Below are 15,624 nucleotides of genomic sequence, written 5' to 3'. Positions count from 1 at the left end.
AGGAGAAAAGATATACCTGGTTCTTTTTTAAAATATGCAAGTCCTTGAGACTGCTCCCCCACCTGCCTAACGAAGGGATATGGCAGAAAACCTCTAGGGCCCATCCAGCCCTAACAGTCTACATGCCGAGTCTTTGATATTAACAAGTATATTAAGTAGTTACTATGCACCAGCCAGTACGCTAAGTACTTACATGAATGATGTCACTGGGCCATACAGTACTGGTGTGCACCCCCCATTCTGAGACAACAACGCTGAGGTGGCGATGGGAGGTGACCTGTCCCCAGATCACTGAGGGATCAAGGCTTTGCCCAAGCATTGATTCCACAGCCTAGCTTCTAACAGTAATGCTGCAACACCATTTAGAAACTGTATCCTGATGGTTAGAAAACATCATGTACAGTTTGATCCCTATTTTTCTCTGCTTTTTTTCTAGAAGGCTATACATCACAATGTTACCCAGAGTTATCTCTGAGTATGGCAATTGTGGGTTTTCTTTTTTTTTTCTAATCTACTTTCCAAATTTCCTACAATAAATCTGTATATACATATATATATATATACACACATTTTTCTTTTTTTTTTTAAGGAAAAACATTTCACGTAGTGTTAGAGCATAATTTAAGCTGTCAAGGTCTTTCCAAGTCCAGTATATTAGCTACTCACACCAAGTTTAGGCTATTAGCAAATTTGGTCAGCATACACAGAATCCTCATTCAAAACATAACAAATATACAGACAAGGCCAACACAGACAGATAGCTGTTTAACAATATCCTTTTGACATAGTGGTTCAAGCAATCATAAAACCAGATATCTTACATTTATTTATTCAACCCACTCAATGAACTTTTAGTAAGTGTTTTCTATGTCTTGCATGTACTTGATATAAGCACCTTACTGACCTGATGGAGCAATTCAATCACCCAAAAAGGAGTCAATATGATTTATAACCTTATACGAAGTCAAAATTACTGTTCTCATATTATAGATAGGAAAAGTGAGGATCACAGAGGTGAAGTAATTTCTTCAGGGTCACAGAACCAGCATGTTGCATCGCCGGCATCTAACCCCAGTTCTGTCCCGTCCCAAATCCCCTGTGCCCAACCGGCTCTTTTGTACTTCCCTCCCCCTTCAGTACAGATGAAGCCACAACATCGCCCAGCCGAAAAGTTTTCACTCACAAGCCTTTAAATTCTAAACTTGATTACCACGAAAAAAGTCTAGACAATAATCCAGACAGTTGCTATGAGCTGATGTGAACTCAAGGAACTTCAGCGAGTGGCACGATACTGATTGAGAAGAACTGAACCGAACTTTGACAAATAATTTTTCAATGGCATTAAATGATGCTTTTTCGAGAAAACACACACATACGCACAATTTTCTCGGCAGCAAACTGTATCCTTCCTGGTCATTAAGACAACAAGATTTTTCAACAGATTTTCTGTCCCGCACGCCTCCTCTTAGCTATGAGCTAAGTCAGCCATCCTAAAAACCAATTTTCTGCTCTTGTTTGGGCTAAATTTCAGACATCTTTGCCTCCCTAACGAAGATATTATATGGATGAGTTGTATTTTTCTTCCCCGCCCCCCACCCCTTCGTGGCGCGTCGATGTGTATCTCGGTTTCGAACACTCTTCAAAGAAATTTCTAGTCTCCAGTCCTCATTCCCGAAACAAACTGACCCTTAAGAGTGGCTGAGAGATTAGAAGACGGGGTTGCTAAGGGACCCAACGCCCCGAGAGTCAGTCTCTAACTTGGGGTGACAAGTCTCTCATCCTCGCCTTCAACTAACAAGCGGCCCCGAGCCAGCTCCGCCCGCCTCCGCCCGCTCCGCTCCCCCTCCGAGAGCGTCTCCGCGGGCTGTGGTCCCCTCTTAAGACACGCGCGGCTCAGCGACTCCTCCGGGGGCTGCCTGATGTCTGACTTCTCCCCATCTCAACTCCGCAGAATTAATTCGAATCCCGACGGAGAAGGCCTGGGCTGCAGCTCCCCAGCGCGCCGAGGCCCCACCTCCCCGCCCCCCACCCCCCGGGAGCGAACGCATCCGGAAAACCGGATCAGAACTCACCCGCCTCGCGTGGGCCGGGCGGGGTTTGGAGAAGGTCCTGAAGACGGCGGCCCGGGGCTCGGGCACCTGAGGAAGCACTCCGCTGACGGCTGCCATGTCGACAGAGAGGCGCGTCCGGATCTCGCGAAACCCGGAGCGAGGCGCAGCGAGACCCCACGTGGGACGCGCGCGAGGACCCCGCCGTAGCTGTCCCGCCGAGTCCTGAGCGCCCGCGCTCGCTTTCTGGAGCCCCCCGCCCCCCTCACGAAGGGGCCCGCGCCACTAGCGGCCGGAGCCGCGGCGCCCCGCTCCACAGGGCCGTCCCTCGTGGCGCGGCCTGTGCCGGGGGGTGGGGGATGCCAAGTCACACCGAACCCGAGTTATTGCCCTTGACGTTCTTTTGAAATTCCTCTCAGGAACGAGGAGAGGCGTGTCCCATCGAACCAACGCCTCTTCCTTTGACTCTCCTCAGCACTTTAGTTGTCCGGCGCCGGGGGTAGGGGTGGGGGAGACTCCCTGCCCCTCGCCCACCCGCGATCCGGCCCCACCACAAGAAGGTGAGATTTTATTTATTTATTTATTTATTTATTTTACAGGCAGCGCCTTGGCCACCCGGCAGGAGCTGGGTTGCCTAGCAACGGCGGGGTCCTTCGTGGCTCGGCGGCGCTCCGGGCCTGAGGGGGAGATAACCGTCGCTGAGGGAAGCTAGGGGCCCCGCGGCGGCCGCGGTGCGGGAGGCGGCAACTGGACGGCGACGCGGGGCGGGGCGGGGCGGAGCGGGGCTGGGAGGGGGAGGAGGAGGAGGAGGGGGAGGTTGGCGCGCGCCCCGGGGCCCGGCCTTTGCCTCATAGGAGAGATGAATACGGCCCTGACCCGGGTGGGGCCCGCGGCCGAGCGGCCCGCGCCGCCCGAGGAGGTGGAGGGCTCTGAGACCGGCGGGAAGGAGCCGGCGGCGGACGCGGCCCCGGGGCCCAGCACGGCGTTCCGCCTCCTGGTGACTCGGCGGGAGCCGGCGGTGAGGCTGCAGTACGCGGTGAGCGGCCTGGAGCCGCTGGCGTGGTCCGAGGACCACCGCGTGTCGGTGTCCACGGCCCGGAGCATCGCTGTGCTGGAACTCATCTGCGACGTGCACAACCCGGGCCAGGACCTGGTTATCCACCGCACGTCGGTGCCCGCGCCTCTCCACAGCTGCTTCCTCAAAGTAAGTCATGCCCGCCGCCCCGGGCTCTGAGGGTCTCCTGCCCGTCCCGCTCCCTCCTCTCCCGCGGCCGCGTCCCGGCGGCTCCCTGGGGGAATCCCCGGGCCCACGCCTCAGCCGGGGATTCCCGCCTCCTCGCACCCTGCGTCTTTAGGGTCGCCGCAGTAGCTTAAGTGAGGGGCGGGGGAAACGCCGTGTATGTCCCGTTTCCCGGATCGCCCACCCACTCCCGAGACACGGGTTCATTTCGGAAGGTCCCACTCCGGAGCCGAGTTCTCCCTGCGGCCCGGCGTCTGGCCGGCTGCTGGCGCAGATTTCTTCCCCTGGTGCTTTCTGAGGCTCCACCCCCCTGTTGACCCAACCCCAGACCTGCCTCTGCCACCGGCTCCTATTGTCTGGGGCCTGCTCGCGGAGGCTCCTGGCTGGCTTTGTTTACTGTGATGTGCCCTCCTCTTCCTCCTCCTTGGCTTTGGAAGAGAGAAAATTGGTGGGTTGTTTTGTTTTTTTTTTTTTGCTTTGTCTTTAACTGTTTCAGTGACTTTGTTATATGAGTGGTCCTTCTCATCTTGGGCAGATGGATAGATAACTGGATGTCGGGGGTTGGTACTCCAGTTTTTCTTCAATAACCAAAAGGCTTTGGGATGTAGAGTGAAAAATAAAGGCTCTGGAAATAAGTGCAGCTCTTAAGATCTTCGTATGGATTTAATGCTTCGTGTAGACTTAGTGCTTTTGGCTTCATATTAACTAAATTTGCCTTCAGAACTTTAGAGCTGCTAAAGTTTTATTGTTCGATCACCACCATTTTCAAAAGGTTTTAAAGTAGGAAGTCGTATTGTTCATTTTAGTGGTTTAAAAATATTAAAACTTTATTATTGTTTCCTTTCTAGATCCGTACGCATATGTGTGATTATCAAAGTGTACATTCATTCTTTCACCACACCTTTGAATACCGCTATGGAAATGGGGTTGCCAGAGGGTGGGATAGAACTTGGTAGGAGTTAGCTACTGAAACAACAGCAACAGTGTATCAGATAGACACCAATCTAGGCTTCCGAAGTAAAACATTGTACAAAAACAAACAAAAATCCCTCTCCTCTTGGAGCTTACATTCTTTTGACAAATCAGGAACAAAGAACAATGAAATAATAGGTAGTAATAAGTTGTAATATGTATCTATATACAGAGAGGTATTTCTGTGAAGTTAAAAAAAACTACTCTGCCAAGCCGTTTAAAATATGGATCACTAACTGAATGGGGTGCAGAGACCCCACACCACTTTTTAGCATACTTAATCCAAGTTTGAAAGTGACAGCTTGATGTTGAATTAGATCATTGATAAATTTGTATAATTAAGCCTTCAAAGGTCTTGGGTAAGGTGTGAACAAATTGATTCAAGTATAAACCAGTCTCCTGGAAGTTGGTGATGGACAGGGAAGCCTGGGGTGCTACTGTCCGTGTGGTTGCAGAGAGTTGGACATGCCTGAGCAGCTCAGCTGATAAACCAGTCAGGTGAATAGATGTTGGTGATCCTATGAAACAGAAACACTCAAGGAGGAAGGCAGAACAGAGGGGCTTTAAAAGGTGTATCCCCTGCTGAAAAGGAACTTAATGTTGCTAATGTTCATTCATATGCACATCAGCTAGAGAAAATTTTAAGTGTGTGTCTCAGTGTGGTAAACTTAATACTTCAGCAGAGAGAATTTCAAGAAGTGAAGGAACGCTGAACCGAGATGCTTTTATCAGAGAAGGTTATTTGGTGGTGAATCTGCAGCAGACCTAAAAAAAGTAGGGTTTGGGTTGTAAAAAGAAGGGAGGAAGGGGTCATCCAAGTGCCAGGAATGAGGTGCCCATCTTGTGCACAGACACGTAAGTCATGAACACAGCTTCCTGTTGGTTGCATAAATGATGTTGGGTTCATAGCTGAGGTCAAGTAGCTTTCCTAGAGAGTCAGAGACAGTAAAGTGAGGTCAGTTTTGGAACTTGGGAGGTCAGTCTGAGACAGTTGACTTCAGTTTAGGAAGCCCTGAGGCGCTGTTACAGCATCATACACAAGGACTGACCTGGTGTGGTGCAGGAATGTGACTCCGCTGGACTAAAGGCAAGTAGGTGATTGTTGGAGTCAGCATAAAACAGGGGTTAAGATTGCACTTTGGCACAAGATAGCAAGCCAGGTCTATCTGCAAAAGGATAATAAAGCCTACCTTGTTGAGCATTTTTAGAAGATTAAGTTAAAATATCATCTGTGGATATTTATACATATGCTCATATGTCCATATGTACACATGTATGATTACTTAGCATAGTTCCTGGCACACTGTAAATGCTCAAGTTAAAAAATAGTCATGCAAGTATGAAGGAAGGACTCTTGGTTAATGCTTTGGCTATGGATACAAAGTTATCTCTATCACTGTATTCTGATAAAAATTTGACTCTTGTCATTGGTTCCACAACTGGAAAATGAGTAATAGGAAATCCTTATATATCCCTCTAGTAATCGATTCAGTTCAGGTCAGATGTCCCTGCAGTTCTGAGAGAGGCCTCTGTGGGATAAAACTGGAGTAATGGTGTGAATGTAAGGAAGTCTCTGTACTTTGATGGCACTGCCCACTGACAGTCCCTGTGGGTTGAAATCTCCTTGGTGCTGTCCAGTTAGCTCCAACAAGGAAGATGGACTCCTGCAACCTAGATCACAGTTTTAGTGTGTAGAACTGCTAGAAGACTAGATGCTAAACCTCTTTGAAGCTTTTTGCTCTGATCATTATTTAGATTATGAGTTTTTTCAGGAAAATACACAATTAAATAATAGTTCACATATTATCTGCTCTTTGCAAGTTACTGCCCTGGGCACTGATATAAAGGCAAATGGTATAAATCTGAGAACCAGTGAAGTAGTGACTTAAGAACAAGTTTGCAGTTTCTCTTCCCATTGGACTGTTGACTTAGTGAATCATCTAGTTGCACACAGTTCCAAAATCTAATAATATGTGCATGACTACTTTTGTTTGTTTCAGCTGTTAGGAACTTTAGTAATATCAACTCCATCTACTCCATTAAGTTAAATAACTGTTTCCTGTCTTTGGAATTAAATTCCTGCCCTCAAGAAGCTTACTGTCTAAGATCTTCAAACGAGTTTTTGTTAGGTGCTTACAAAGTACGTGGTAATTAGTTGTCATAGTGGCCAACTAGAAACAGGATAGCATATAGTGAAATGATTGACTCTGGGTCAGCCTCTGAGAGCTAGACTCTTAACTAACGTGCTCCTGGGGCATCTTGAGTATTTGTTTTGATTCATTAACTAGTTTTGTGATATGAAGAGTTGAGGGGAGGTGCAGTAGGTTAATTCAGATTACCTAAAATAGAAATTATTGCACAAAACCCTAAGGATTTTCCTTACTGGCTGACATCCAAGCTGCTCTCCATCCAATCATGTTCTTGCTGCTGTGAATAGGACCAAGCCTGAGCTTCCTTTATTTCATTCTGTACTGCTTTTTGGGGTTATGCATTCTCTAAGTTTATTTTTAGTTCTATAGTAGTTTTTTCTGTAGTAAATTATCCTAGTCTGAGAATTATTGCATAGTTTGTAGTATTATGGGATTTGGTGAGTAATTTTATATCTACCCTCCATTTGGCAGACAACTTAATACCTATCTAACCTGCATTTTACTTTTATTAGGTCTCATTAACATTTACTTAATCCTCAGAGAGTACTACTACTTGTCATCATAGATAACATTTTTGAGTATTTATTAATATATGCTGTACATATATTGACTTAATTAACCTTCCTAATTCTAAAAGAACATGTCATTGCACTCTTTATAGATGAGGAAATTAAAGCCAGAACGTTTAAACAATTTGCTCAGGGTCATAGAGCTAGTATGTGACAGAGCCAGGGTTTGAATCGAGGCAATCTGGCATCAGAGTGCAGATTTTCAATCAAATTTTATCTACCCCATACAAAGCTGTGGGCTTTGATTAGCATTGTTTTATTAACAGACTAGCCAGTGACACCTCTATTTGATTGGAATTTCTGGTCTGTATTTCTCCATTATATCCATAGGTGTATCCAAGAGACTACCCTGAAATTAAGATACACTGCCTAAGGGCCCATTTCCAGAGTATTATTTAGGATGAAGAAAGATGACAGCCCCCGTGGCCCACCCCCACTCCCCCACAACACCATAAGGTTCTGTTGTTAAAAAAAAAAAAAAGTTTAGGTAACTCTGTAGCTCTATAACAGCTACAGAGCTACTCTATAGTAGCTCCCTGGCTATAACTCTTGAAGGGGGAATAATGTATAATAAACAGCATTTTCAAAACACATTTGGTTACAAAACTCTTTTTCAAGGGGCAATTTAGTGGAGTGATGTTCTGTTTAACACACTTTAGAAGAAGTTAGTCTCCTAATTCATATGTTGGAATTTGCATCTATGTCTGTGTGCTCAGTCATGTCCAACTCTTTGTGACCCCGTGGACTAGCCTGCCAGGCTCCTCTGTCAGTGGGATTTTCCCAGCAAGAAGACTGGAGTGGGTTGCCATTTCCTTCTCCAGGGATCTTTATTTACCTTTCACTTTATAAGCCTATTTGTTAATGTGATCTAGCAGTTAACTATTTATTGCATTATGCTTTTCTGACACATTTCCAGTTGTCTGAGCTTTATTGAGCAATGTTACAGTTCTGAGTTGATCTTCTATGTTCTGGAGTGTAATTCTTCTGGGCTTGGGGACTTAAACTCATTTAAAGTGAGTTTGTTGTTGTTGTTGTTATATAGATGTATGTTTAGGCTAGAGTTCCTTATTAATCATGTTTAACCTACCCTTTCCAGTTTGAAGATCAGCACCTATGGAAAAGAAGATTGACACCAAAAAGGAATTGCAAGATTCTGCTTCCTTTTTGTTATCCATTTCTCTAAAGACAGTGGATCAAGTCCTTCTTCCTACTTCTGACATAACAGAAATCATTTCTACTTGACCTCCGCTCTCTTTGGCTTTAGTCTTCCTGGCTATCTTCTTAAGACTCTGGATCACTTTCTTTTGGTCATTTCTCTCTCCTCTATCTTTACTGTTCCTTTAAAATCTTTCTAAAGAGCTCACCATTGTACACTTAGACATTAAATAAATAGAACTGCTCATGTATGTTGCAAACTTGGAGGAGAGAGAGATAAATGAAAGCTAGAATGCTCTCAGAAAGTCTCATAGAGCTTAACCTGGTAGGACAGATGGGTTCAGATAGGAGGAAAGATAATTCTACACAAGGCAGCCAGGGAAGGCAGGGTGGACATTATTCTTTAGAAACAGTGGAAAGAGCTGTTGGAGCTGGCTCGCAGAGTAATCTGTCAGTGAAACTTCAGGTGGAAGACTTAAAAGCTGGCATTTATATTGCAAAGATATTGTTAAAGATCCAAACATCTAATTGTAGCAAAGATATATATAGAAAGAGATATAGATACAGATACAGATACTTTCATGACTTTTTAACTCCTTTATTGTTTTGTGACTAGTTTAGCAGAATGCTTAGTTGACGCTTTAGAATCAAGTACATTTCTGTCATTGCTACTGTGTTTGTTAATTCTGAGAAGAAGGTGGGAACCAGGCTGTGAGTAACCACAGCACTTTCTCTGACCCTTAAAAATATTGCCATTTCCTATAAACAAACTGAAATTTAAAAAATTGCCATTTCCTGAGTAAATGCTTGTTTAGTTTTAGACATGTACTTGATCTTTTAAATGCATGTCGTGTCAAAATTAATAGAATTGATGTCAAATTACTGTACATATTTATGTGGATCAATTAATCCACCCTATGCAATGTAAATCTATTCCTCTTAGAGTGAAATATTTATCTGATAGTTTTTATATCTTATTTTCAGGTTGGCTCAAAAAGGGAAGTTGCCGAGTGTAAACAGAGATTTGCCACCTCTGAAGACCCCACAGTCAGTCAGACTTTCATGTTGGACAGGGTGTTCAACCCTGAGGGGAAGGCTCTGCCACCACTGAGAGGGTTCAAGTACACTAGCTGGTCCCCCGTGGGCTGTGACGCTAATGGCAGGTGCCTCCTGGCCGCACTGACCATGGACAATCGCCTGACCATCCAGGCTAACCTTAACAGACTGCAGTGGGTCCAGCTGGTGGATCTGACGGAGATTTATGGAGAGCGTCTCTATGAGACCAGCTACAGGTTCTCCAGAAATGAGGCCCCGGAGGGCAATCTCAGGGATTTCGCTGAGTTTCAGAGGCGACACAGCATGCAGGCACCAGTCCGGATGGAGTGGTCAGGCATCTGTACCACCCAGCAGGTCAAGCACAACAATGAGTGCCGTGACGTGGGCAGCGTGCTCCTGGCTGTCCTCTTTGAGAATGGGAACATCGCCGTGTGGCAGTTCCAGCTCCCGTTTGTAGGAAAGGAGTCTATCTCTTCATGCAACACGATTGAGTCAGGAATCAACTCTCCTAGTGTTCTGTTTTGGTGGGAATACGAGCACAACAATCGGAAAATGAGCGGCCTTATTGTGGGGAGTGCTTTTGGACCTGTAAAAATCCTTCCTGTCAATCTTAAAGCAGTTAAAGGCTATTTCACCTTAAGGCAGCCTGTCGTCTTGTGGAAAGAAATGGACCAGTTGCCAGTCCACAGCATCAAGTGTGTGCCGCTGTATCACCCTTACCAGAAGTGTAGCTGTAGCTTAGTGGTGGCCGCACGAGGATCCTATGTGTTTTGGTGTCTTCTCCTGATCTCCAAAGCAGGTCTGAATGTTCACAACTCTCACGTCACGGGCCTGCACTCCCTGCCAATTGTCTCCATGACTGCTGACAAGCAGAATGGGACGGTGTATACTTGCTCCAGTGATGGCAAGGTGAGGCAGCTGATCCCCATTTTCACGGATGTGGCGCTGAAGTTTGAGCACCAGTTGATTAAACTCTCCGATGTGTTTGGCTCTGTGAGGACACATGGGATAGCTGTGAGCCCCTGCGGCGCGTACCTGGCCGTCATCACCACCGAGGGTATGGTCAACGGCCTCCATCCCGTTAACAAAAACTACCAGGTTCAGTTCGTTACTCTCAAAACCTTTGAAGAGGCAGCTGCTCAGCTTCTGGAGTCTTCTGTCCAGAATCTCTTTAAGCAGGTAGATTTAATAGACCTAGTACGCTGGAAGATTTTAAAGGATAAGCATATCCCTCAATTTTTACATGAAGCTTTGGAAAAAAAGATCGAAAGCAGTGGGGCCACCTATTACTGGCGTTTCAAACTCTTCCTCCTAAGGATTTTATACCAGTCGATGCAGAAAACCCCTTCAGAAGCCTTATGCAAACCCACCCACGAAGACTCAAAAATCTTGCTAGTTGACTCACCTGGGATGGGCAATGCTGACGATGAACAGCAGGAGGAAGGCACTTCTTCCAAGCAGATTAGCAAGCAAGGCAAAGACGGTGATCCAGAGGACCCCACAGAGGACTCACTCCCTCAGTCTGGGGATACTGGAGGCCGAGAGCCAATGGAAGAGAAACTCCTTGAAATCCAGGGAAAAATTGAAGCAGTGGAAATGCACTTGACGAGGGAGCACATGAAGCGAGTCCTGGGCGAAGTGTACCTGCACACCTGGATCACAGAAAACACTAGCATCCCCACCAGGGGCCTCTGCAACTTCCTGATGTCTGATGAGGAGTATGATGACAGAACTGCACGGGTAGGTGTTTGTCAGCAAAAACACTGAAAACCGAAAAATCTGCTTGCTTCACGAGAAAGAAATGACTTAATTCGTAAAACTCAACTTCTGCTTTGACACTTTTAGGTAATTGATGAGCATGAAGTGCAGGAAAATAAATAGGAAACAGATTAATGCAGAAGACGTATTCATGTCCCACTAAGAGTATTTCAGTTCTTACCCTTACTGGTGCCTTGATTGGTGCAAGGTTTGGGCGATTTCCGGGCTGTGGATGAGCTCCAGGAGCAGACTGGGCTGTGATTGGGCAGACCAGCCCTCCCTCCCCTTCCTGTCTGCAGAAAGATGGGAGGGGGAAGCCTGTGGCAGGGATTCTTTCCATTTGATAGGACTTAAAGAGGTCTTCTGATTTAGCGACAAGGGCATAGGAAGTAAAACTATTATCCATTAAGGTGTCCCCCCTCCACCCCCCAGCAAAAACTGAGTATAATCTTTATTTTAGTGGTAGAACAATCTTATAGTGTTATCTAAAATGTGTTTCACAGAATTAAAGTTCTCTGATACAACAGTAGGGTTCCAAGCTTGGGGAAATACGCCATACTCCTCTTAGAGGTTTTCAGTGTACATCATCCTTCTAAGGGTTCTGAGAATTCCTAGAGGAAAGAAGCCTTTAATTTTGTGCAGTTCAGTGTCGTATAGACTTTTTAATCAGGAATTCTGAGCTAACAGCTTCTAAAATCCTGAAAAATTGTGTTTTAAGGAACATACTGTATACTAAAATATCCAAGAAGACAAGACTATGGTCCTTTTTACTCTGAAGTTTGATGTTTATTCTCACTGCCTGAAGTCTTATCTAAAATCTAAAATGTTAATTGAAGGTAATAAATTCAGGTATCTTCATGCCTAATGTTAAACCATTCACAAGTCACTTGTTGCATTTTCTTGTTGGAAAGTTGTGTGTGTGTATCCATATACCCCTAAAATTATTTCTTAAGGATGTTTGCAACAATCTGATGTTGACCGGGAAAAAAAAAAGCACAGCCTAAAAGTTGAGTTATGTTTTATTCGGCAGGCAAAACTGAAGACTTAAGCCTGGGACACAGCGTCTAAGATAACTCGGAGAGACTGCACCAGAGGGGCCAGGGTGTGGAGCTAGGGTATATAAGAGTTTTTACAACAAAGACCATAGCCAGTCTTGTTGCAAAATTAAGGAAACCAAGACATATCACAGTTAAGGAATTTAGGGGTTTTCTCTGTATGGGAAGATACAGGGACTGCTACTGCTGCTGCTAAGTCGCTTCAGTTGTGTCCAACTCTGTGCAGCCCCATAGACAGCAGCCCACCAGGCTCCCCTGTCCCTGGGATTCTCCAGGCAAGATCACTGGAGTGGGTTGCCATTTCCTTCTCCAATGCATGAAAGTGAAAAGTGAAAGTGAAGTCGCTCAGTCATGTCCAACTCCTAGCGACCCCATGGACTGCAGCCCACCAGGCTCCTCCGTCCATGGGATTTTCCAGGCAAGAGTACTGGAGTGGGTTGCCATTGCCTTCTCCTATACAGGGTCTGGGCTCACTGAAATCATTCCTTTGATGTGCACCTCCGCTGTCTGGGGCCACATATCCTGTGATTCTCAGCCTGAGTCTCCTTAGGATGCCCCACTGGGGGCGCCGCAGCGGCTGACAGCTAGATGGGGGCCATCCTGCCTCCATCCTGAGTTCCTCAGGGCTCACCCTCGGGCAGGGGTAACGTCATGGCTCCTGGCTGCAGCATCTTTTGTTTACTGATGTACAGCAGCAGCGTGTTCATTCACACTCAGGAGCAGTTAAGATGTACTATTCAAAAAAAAAAAAAGATGTACTGTTCACGTAACTGACTTTTCACCTTCGAAAGTCGACTTTTAAAGATCATTTCATTGTGATCTCAATGGTGTGAAAGAGTTTTCTGGTTACCACTGGCTCATAGGGCCAAGTAAGGATATTATAACCATAAATCTGTAATGGAAGTTGGCTGGCAGTGGTTTAGAATAATTATCACACATGCTGCATGAGCATGGAAAGCTACATTTAGCACAGTTAACTTGGTTCCAACGGAGCCAGTTTAAAGAAAGGAAGATTATACCTCTGCTATTGCAACTGAGTTTTGATTGAAAACAATACATGTCTTGTTTTAAAATCCTACTGTATACCTAAAATGAATCTTTTCAAACCTGGTACAGTAGTTGTCCTTCCTATAAGGAACCATAAATTAGAATTCTCAAGACCTTTAAAAAAGGCCAAAAGTTAATGGACTTTAAATTTGCAAATTACATGCACAGTAGGTAAGATACCCTTCTGAGCTATTAAGATACCCTTCAGAACATCATTGAGCTAATTTTAATGAATGGCAAACCAGTAAGTTCTTCTTACACAAGAGCTCAAGTGTAAATGGATTACAACTTTGAAGGACATTATCTGCCAATAAGACAAGGTGGTTCTTAAGGATTGACATATTCCATGCCTCCCAAAAACGTACCTTGTGAAGGTTTTTTCCAACAAAATAATGAAGCAGATTTAATGTTTTTCAGACTTTCATTGAAGTGGTGCAATCCTAATAAAGCAGAGAAAGAAGCAAAACTGAAGTAGGGCCAAGGCCTCGAGCTGCCCTGTCTACCTCCCCCACTCCCACAGCAGGTCCCCTATACCTTTGCTGTGGAGCTGGTGGGTCTCTTATTGTGGGCTCACTAGATTGGTTGTGGGTCTTTGGGCCATCAGAAGGAGAAGGTATTATTTTTTAATCTTGATCATCGTTTTACTTTGTAAGTTTTTCTGAAAGAATAGACATTTGTTTGGTTCTAGAGTTAGTATTTCACATGATACTTTGCCTGTACAGATTATGCTTTTCTTTCTTAAAAGTCAAACATTGTAAGTATAGCTGAATACTTTGTCTTCTGACAGAACTCTGAAGTCCTTTCAGAAGCAAGTAATGGCAAATAATAAGATTTGGGTTTCAGAATGTTTCTCCTTTAGTGAGTAAAGTTCACCATTGTCACAGGGTGCCTGATTGAATTGAATTTATTTTATTTTACTCAACCAGTTGACACAAGTTGAAAGTCCAGCTTTTTTACTTTCTACACAATGTGGTGGGCCCACGTGGGGACGTAGCGCTCCTCTCCGGTGGAAGACGCCGCGTAGTTGTCCTTTTCTCCTTGCTGTTGGGAAGCCCTGCGCTCACCATGAAATGCCGCTGACCGCTTTTTTTACTAGGTGCTGATTGGACACATCTCAAAGAAGATGAACAAGCAGACCTTCCCTGAGCACTGTAGTTTGTGTAAGGAGATCTTGCCGTTCACAGATCGCAAGCAGGCCGTCTGCTCCAATGGCCACATTTGGCTCCGGTAAGCTGCTTTTGCACGTTTTCCAGCTCTGTGCCCCACAGACCACTCTCAAGTGTTTGTCCAAAGGGTATGGTGCCCATGCCATCAGGTTGGAGAAAAGCTGCTACCGTAAAACCTGCAGTGGTCTTTTTCCATCTGTTTGACTGAACCCTTTTAGTAGTACTTTTCTTCGTAACTGCTTGTTGTAATAGGGGTTTCTCTGTTTATTTTGGTAATACTATATTCAACTTCCCTAGTAGCTCAGATGGTAAAGCAACCACTTGCAATGTAGGAGACCCGGGTTCGATCCCTGGGTCAGGAAGATCCCCTGGAAAAGTAAATGGCAACCCACTCCAGTATCCTTGCCTGGAAAATTCCATGGACAGAGGAGCCTGGCAGGCTATAGTCTATGGGGTCACAAAGAGTCGAACATGACTGAGTGACTAACACATACTATTTTAATTTAAGTTAGTGCTGAATTTTTAAAAATCATTATGATGAAAGCAAAGGCCGTTAAAGTTAACAGAATATAAAGTGCTCCTGTACTGTGTTTGGTTTAACAAAGGGTAGAAGTCTTCCCCTTCTCCCCTCTCAGTCTCACTCTGAGAGGACCACTCTGTGGCCCTGTGGTCTGTGTTTGACATTGTCGATCCCTCCCTCCTCCCCCTCCATGGAGCACCTTTTTATCACCTGGCTCCCTGGACACAGTATCTCCTTGATGTCCATCTTTGGACCATTTTTCTTCTATCAGCACTCTCCCTACAGTGTGTGTGTGCTCGGTCATGTCAACTCTTTGCAACCCCATGGACTATGGCCCACCAGACTCCTCTGTGCATGGGATTCTCCAGGCAAGAACACTGGAGTGGGTTGCCATTCCCTTCTCCAGGGGATCTTCCCAACCTAGAGGTCGAACCAAGTCTCCTGCAGCTCCTGCATTGGCAAGTGGATTCGTTACCAACGCGCCACCTGGGAAGCCCACAGCACTCCCCCTAGGCTGCCGCATATTATCTGTACACTAGTGACTTAAACATCACTTTCGTCTGAATCTCTTCCCTCAGTCCAGGCTTCATATCTAAGCACCTGCTCGGTTGCTCTGTTTGGAAGTTTTAAAGGCATTTCAAATTTGAATCCAGCTTTTCTCAGTACCTCCACCTCTATATCCCTGGTCCAAGAAACATCATCTCTCGCCCAGATTATTATAGTTGTCTCCCAGCCCATCTTCTATGTCTTTCCTTGTTCTCTCCAGTCTGTTCTCAGGAGAGCTGAGACTGTGATCTTGTTAATGACTTCATCACCTCATGTCACCCCTCTGCTCAGCTCTCTAGTGGCTGTCCGTGTCTGATGAGTAAAAGCTGAAGTCCTTTCAGT

At 45.4% G+C, this 15,624-nt stretch overlaps 2 protein-coding genes across 12 annotated transcripts in view; one reads left to right on the top strand and one right to left on the bottom strand.

Moving 5' to 3' along the window:
- DDX31 (DEAD-box helicase 31) overlaps nucleotides 1–2,182 on the bottom strand; it is a 71,953-nt gene extending 69,771 nt beyond the window's left edge. For 3 of the 5 annotated variants that reach the window (XM_081590790.1, XM_081590791.1, XM_081590793.1), the window contains exon 1: nucleotides 2,073–2,182. In XM_081590790.1, the coding sequence (XP_081446916.1) occupies nucleotides 2,073–2,168 (96 nt within the window). In that variant the 5' untranslated portion in view covers nucleotides 2,169–2,182. Of the gene's footprint in view, nucleotides 1–1,686; nucleotides 2,041–2,072 lie in introns of those variants that run through there. The other 2 variants (XM_081590794.1, XM_081590792.1) reach the window with 2 other exon arrangements.
- GTF3C4 (general transcription factor IIIC subunit 4) overlaps nucleotides 2,075–15,624 on the top strand; it is a 31,425-nt gene continuing 17,875 nt past the window's right edge. For 2 of the 7 annotated variants that reach the window (XR_014082217.1, XR_014082218.1), the window contains exons 1-4: nucleotides 2,280–2,608; nucleotides 2,903–3,252; nucleotides 9,119–10,930; nucleotides 14,147–14,277. Coding sequence is in view for 4 of the 7 variants with exons in the window: in XM_081590785.1 (XP_081446911.1) it covers nucleotides 2,908–3,252; nucleotides 9,119–10,930; nucleotides 14,147–14,277 (2,288 nt within the window). In the remaining 3 variants the exon portion in view is untranslated. Of the gene's footprint in view, nucleotides 2,609–2,865; nucleotides 3,253–3,658; nucleotides 3,737–9,118; nucleotides 10,931–14,146; nucleotides 14,278–15,624 lie in introns of those variants that run through there. The other 5 variants (XR_014082219.1, XM_081590788.1, XM_081590785.1 and 2 more) reach the window with 4 other exon arrangements.

Source organism: Giraffa tippelskirchi, chromosome 4 (assembly GCF_054371585.1).
Source record: "Giraffa tippelskirchi isolate mGirTip1 chromosome 4, T2T-mGirTip1v1.2.pri, whole genome shotgun sequence".
NCBI classification, from domain to species: Eukaryota; Metazoa; Chordata; class Mammalia; order Artiodactyla; family Giraffidae; genus Giraffa; species Giraffa tippelskirchi.
Note: the sequence above shows the minus strand (reverse complement) of the source record. Positions and strands in the feature narration are given on the sequence as shown.